This window comes from Lagopus muta, chromosome 7, assembly GCF_023343835.1.
Source record: "Lagopus muta isolate bLagMut1 chromosome 7, bLagMut1 primary, whole genome shotgun sequence".
Taxonomy (NCBI): Eukaryota; Metazoa; Chordata; class Aves; order Galliformes; family Phasianidae; genus Lagopus; species Lagopus muta.
The window spans coordinates 11,565,600-11,571,407 of NC_064439.1; the positions used below are offsets into that span (position 1 = coordinate 11,565,600).

Genomic DNA, 5,808 nt, shown 5'->3' on the forward strand with positions numbered 1-5,808 from the left:
ATTACTTAATATATTTTTAATGAAGTCTTTCATCAGTATGTGACACAAAATTGCCTGGCACACAAAGAAGTATAAAAATTCCAAGTTCTTAATTTCGAATATATTGTCTTTGAGTAGACTTGTGATCGCATCAAACAGTCAGCCAGTGGTACCAAACGTCGTGTATTCATCATTGAGACCATGGGTGGATACTGTGGTTACCTGGCCAATATGGGAGCCCTTGCAGCAGGAGCTGATGCTGCTTATATCTTTGAAGAGCAGTTTGACATTCGAGAGCTCCAGGTATGTGGCATTAGAAATGTTTTCCTTATTTTTAAGTACGTTCTGAAATTGTTGTACTTATATAGCTTACTGACTACATTTGGAGTAGACAGCTAAAATCGAAAATATATATACTGTAACTGAAAGCTGTGCTCGCCAGTTAAACTGTCAAATAACACACACCATTATTTTTGGCATTAAGTTGACTGATGAAATGATTTTACTGACCACTAAACGTTATTAGTGGAATTGTTTCATTTTTATTCCTCTGATAGAAATTCAAGTTAGATATAAATGAAAAATGCTGGGTAGTTTCCGAAGAAAGATGATGTAAAAAGAAACACCTTTCCCTCAGCTCATTTGTTAGAATGCTATACGGATCAGAAATTTAAAGTGATGAAATTGACATTGACTTTGATAATGAACTCATTGAGAGCATTTTTGAGGTGTTATTTAAATAAAGATGTCAGATTAGGATGTGACTGCGTGGGAGTAAGGTGATATGGAACTTATCTACCAATGAGGCTTTTAGACTTCTGAGGTGGTTGGTTCTAACTTCTGTCATGGACGAATACAAAGCTGAATACACTGCAGAATACGGGCTCTGTTGCAAGGACTGAAATTAACTGCAGTATTTGATCATTTATGACAATTTCTATGTGTTTTTTGTGTATCGGGCTTATCCAGCTTCTCCATCTGTATAGCACATATAAAAATAAGTTTATGTAGCTATTTAAAAATAAGTTATTTGTGATGTGGAGGAGGAAGTTATTTTTACCCCAAGATGAATAGCTACACACTGCATGTGTTCCTAGATCTCCAAAGCTGATTTGAATTTGCACGTACTTGATGTGGAATCCTTTATAGACATTCTCAGGATAAGACAATATGTAGGCTTATTAGAGTCGTTTTAAAGGGTCTACATGGCTCTTAAAAAATACCTTTGTTATCCCTAGGCTAATGTGGAACACTTGACTGAAAAGATGAAAACCAGTATCCAGCGTGGTTTAGTGCTGAGGTAAGCAATAGTGCTTTCAGTAGATGAAGTCTGATTTCAGTGCAGTCAAAGCTGTTTGGCCTCTCATGAAGACTATAAACTCATGAAGATATAAACTTTATATTGTCTGATTGTTCCATGTAATACAAGATGATTAGCAGAGCTAGAAGGCAATTAAGTTAATTGGGAGCTGTTTGGAAGCTGAAATCAAAAACTTCCTTCTTTCAATGGAAATAGATTTGCTCTGTGATCTGATACTTTATTCTATTTTCAGCCTATTTGTCATTTACTACAGATTCTTAATAATGTAGAAACTACTATATGTGTACATACGTGCGTTACAGCCTTTACTATGAAAATTATACTTAGGTTTTACAAGATAAGACATTTTGCAAAAAATTGTAATCCTTAAAACGTACTTTACAGTGAAACATTCATAGACATCCTTAATCAGTCCACAGCTTCTCTCTCCCTCTCTTTCTCTCATATAAAGATCTATTTTCAGTGTGTTGAGTGGCAAAGAGTTGAAAAATAAATACAATAGTAAATTGTATAAGGAAACCATTATAGTTGTATAGATTCTACTGCTAATGTTATCAGGGTAAAAAAGGAATACTTGACATTTACAGTATTAATGAGGAACAGACAGGTTTTACTCATTATCTGTGTTTATAAACTGTATAAAATATGTAACTACTTGGATTATGCATTTTTTATCTGCATAGTGAATCTGTTGGAATTAAAACGGTATTTCTCACTACATTATTCAATAATGGAATCAGGCTGACCTGTCAGTGTTGTGGGGTGTAGTAAAAATAACATATTCATGAAACATGAAAGCAGACCTGTATGATTGGATGTAAATATCCAAGTGATGATTGTTGGTATCAAGAAACTGAGAAAATATCTTATGCAATAAGTAGGGAATGTCTTTAGAACTAATAGTTGCTTTGATAACAGTATTTGGCCTGAATTGTTACAGAAATGAGAATTGCAATGAGAACTACACAACTGACTTCATTTATCAGCTGTATTCTGAAGAAGGAAAAGGAGTGTTTGACTGTCGAAAGAATGTTCTGGGCCACATGCAGCAGGTAAAACTGAGCTTAACGTTTCTGGACATGCTTAACTTTATCAGCATAAAGAGCATACACTATTCAAGCATGTCAAGTAAATCTGACTCAGGATTAAAGAAAATGTGTGGATTTTTGTTTGTAGGTAACTCAGAGGTGCTTATTAACATTAAATTTGATTGCAATTCCTTTTTTAAATTCTATAAAAAAACAGTTTAACTTCTTATTTTCATTTCTCTATCAATAACATTTCACTTTTTTTTTCCATAGATCCTACAGTTATTTTTCTTGTATGACATCTTAAGAACATAACTTTCTACCCATCCATAACCTATCTGGCTTCTGAATTCTGATAAAATTTGGTTAAGGAATTATGCACAGGTGGATTATCCTGGTAGAAAAGACAACATTTAACTATTCCTTATGATCTTCGTACCTTCCCCCTCTTTATCTTGCTGTTTGTTAATGGGGCAAACTGAGTTTCTATTTTGGCTATGCTACCTACTTCAGTATTGTTAGAGTCAAAGATACACAGAGTTATATTTCTAAATTGCCTGCTTAATTCTGTGCTGAAATGAGGTTACCTTATGAAGTGTGAGAGCTTGGTAGTGCTTTATGATCAGCACTGAGGGAAAAGAGGATGAAAAGGCAAACACAACACTCTTCACTTAAATAAATGGAAAGTATTATTGATTCACTGGGGATTCCACCCTGGAATAACAAAAATTTTAAATGATTTAGCTTATTTTTTGTGATAGATTGAAAAACCTTGTTTGAGATGGGGAAGATGGAGTTAAAAGGTAGAGCACGCCATTAACAGAGAGGACTGATAAAACAGAAAAATATGATTACTGAATTAACTTAGTTAAATTTTCACACAGGGTGGTGCACCTTCACCATTTGACAGAAACTTTGGGACAAAGATTTCTGCAAAGGCTATGCAGTGGATCTCCAAAAAACTGAAGGAAACCTACCGGAAAGGTGCAGAAATACTCAGTGCTATCTTGTTACTGCCTTCAGTTAGCTATCAGTATATAAGAACTTTCCTACAAAAATATGTGAACGTATGTTAGCTAGTCGATACATTCCTTTCCATCTTATGTTTTTACTATTCAGTAATGCCTTGATGTGGTTTCTCGTGTAAGATTCCCTTCTGTCAGTTGATATTTTAGCTGTTTTTCTTACCAACGTTTTAAAAATCAGTGTGATTACAGTTTATCATGCATGAAGGAATTGCTGACTACATAGTTACATTTGTTCTTCCTTTTTGTTTCATGATGGCTACATGGGAGACAGAAGAAGGTAATATGTCTTCTTTGGGAATTTTTGTAAAACACTATTTACTAAAATCCAATTTAAATCTGGATGTTCAAATTCAGTTTTACTGTTTATTAATTACACTATTTTCATGGCTAATCACCAAAGATAAACTTAAAAAGATCTCCTAACCTATTGAAGTACTAATTGATGTTTTACTACTATGTTAAATATACAGTAACTGCAAATAATTTGCCTGTTCCCATACAAGTGTGAATAAAAATGATGCTGAATTATTTCATTCTTTTTAGGAAAAGTATTTGCCAATACCGATGACTCTGTCTGTTTGCTGGGGATGCGCAGACGCAACCTTGTTTTCCAACCAGTAGCTGAGCTGAAGAATGAAACAGACTTTGTGTATGTATACTCTGCTTACATTTCAAACATCTCAAACAGGCTACCTTTCACCACATCAAATGAACACCTTTGCTACAGTGCTGACACACAGCGTTTGCCAACTGTTTTATTGGGCTTTTGTCTCTGGCTTACATTCAGACAGTGATTCACTTTGATTGTTCACTTGTCTTTTCAAACTACTCCCTTAATACTTATCTCATGTAATTCTGGGAGCCTACTGTCCTTTTCCATTACTACATTTGCTGTAATGTATAGAATTGGCTTACTTCTGATAAAGTTAAGTGGAGCAGCATTTTTGAGTCTTAGATGCTATTCTCTCTTCCTGTTGAAATACACCATCTAGTACGATCTATTCTTTACTATTCTGTCCTTATTTGGGCTAATGAAGAGCAGTACTTGCTCCTGTTTATAAAGATGACTATTATTACTGTTGGTATTGCCCAATGAGTGAGGTGCATTTGTCTTAGCTACCCCATGATGACTCACTTCTTTTTTTTCCTGCCTACCACTTACACAGACATAGGATTCCCATGGAGCAGTGGTGGCTGAAGCTGCGACCACTGATGAAAATCCTGGCCAAATACAAGACCAGCTATGATGTTTCAGACTCGGGCCAGCTGGAGCATGTTGCTATGCACAGCCCAAAGGAAGCAGAAACTGGAGCCATCTAAAAAGATCATTTTTAGGTTGTTGGCATAGATGCACATTGTGAGTAACAATGCTTTAGAATCGTTACAGCTTTGTTTTGTAACATTTAAGTTATTGTACCAGCACTTTATGTGAAACACGACATTCACATGTCACACAGATTCTTTGTCCTGTATTTGTGTTATGTTTGAAACAAACCCTAGCCTCTAAATGAATAAGCACCATCTTACCGATACAGAGTGCATAGATCAGTGTTGCACTTACTAAAGAGTAAAACGTTACTCACCCACTGCACTTTGTTCCAGAATACTTACACCCAAAAATAAGTGTAGAGGGCTAGTTTTGTGTTAAAGTTACAGGATGTGCTTACTGTATCTGAAGTGAAATAAAGTACTGTTGCAAACATCATGAATGTGCTGTGTCAAATTGTATTAGCGCCTGCTTCTAAACAAGTGGAGCACAATGCTTCATGAAGAATTCTCTTCCACACCTTAGTATGTAAGAGAAGTATGACAGTAATGCAGCTTTCATTGCTGCTTTGAATTTAGACTAGTAAGTCTTCACTCTTTTCTTCTTGTGCAGGGATAACTTATTTCAGGAACTAAGAAAAGCATAATGTTTCACATTTCCTTTCTTACAGCTTCTTTAAGTCTGTAGCTACTCTCCCTAATAATGGAAAAGAACAAAATTAGTTCTTAACATTCTGTTACATACAGCCAAAAAATCCATTCTTTCATGTAGACTTCTGTTAACTGGATGATGACAAAAATCTAAGTACTACACCTGTAGTACCAAAATTTGACTAAACGTTCCCTAAACAGGCACGAGAAAAGCTGAATTTAAATACATTATGTATTTGCCCACTAATGCTGCCCTTCACCACAAACTTGGCTTGATGTGAGGTAGAATGCACTGACACATACCTGTGAGAGGAAGCTGGAATTAGCATAAAAAAGAATGAAACAGATTTGAAAGAGACATAGCACTTTATATATCCAACAGCAGACATGTTTTCAACCCAATGCCATTTAGAACTCTGATGCTCTACATATACAAAAATATTTAATTTATATAGTATCTATATGTGATGGAAGGAGTGAGTCTTGAATAAAATACTAAAGTCTGTCATTACTATAACAAGTTGTTCCTGCTCTC

The 5,808-nt window shown here is 35.2% G+C and overlaps 2 protein-coding genes across 6 annotated transcripts in view; one reads left to right on the top strand and one right to left on the bottom strand.

The window, feature by feature from the left end:
• LOC125696454 (phosphofructokinase, platelet) overlaps positions 1–5,061 on the top strand; it is a 39,862-nt gene extending 34,801 nt beyond the window's left edge. For all 5 annotated transcript variants that reach the window (XM_048952163.1, XM_048952165.1, XM_048952160.1 and 2 more), the window contains 6 exons: positions 118–282; positions 1,218–1,279; positions 2,241–2,352; positions 3,213–3,312; positions 3,900–4,005; positions 4,523–5,061. In XM_048952163.1, the coding sequence (XP_048808120.1) occupies positions 118–282; positions 1,218–1,279; positions 2,241–2,352; positions 3,213–3,312; positions 3,900–4,005; positions 4,523–4,676 (699 nt within the window). In that variant the 3' untranslated portion in view covers positions 4,677–5,061. The remainder of the gene's footprint in view (positions 1–117; positions 283–1,217; positions 1,280–2,240; positions 2,353–3,212; positions 3,313–3,899; positions 4,006–4,522) is intronic.
• Positions 1–5,808, bottom strand: part of LOC125696457 (uncharacterized) — a 583,942-nt gene that overhangs the window by 73,816 nt on the left and 504,318 nt on the right. The window lies entirely within an intron of this gene.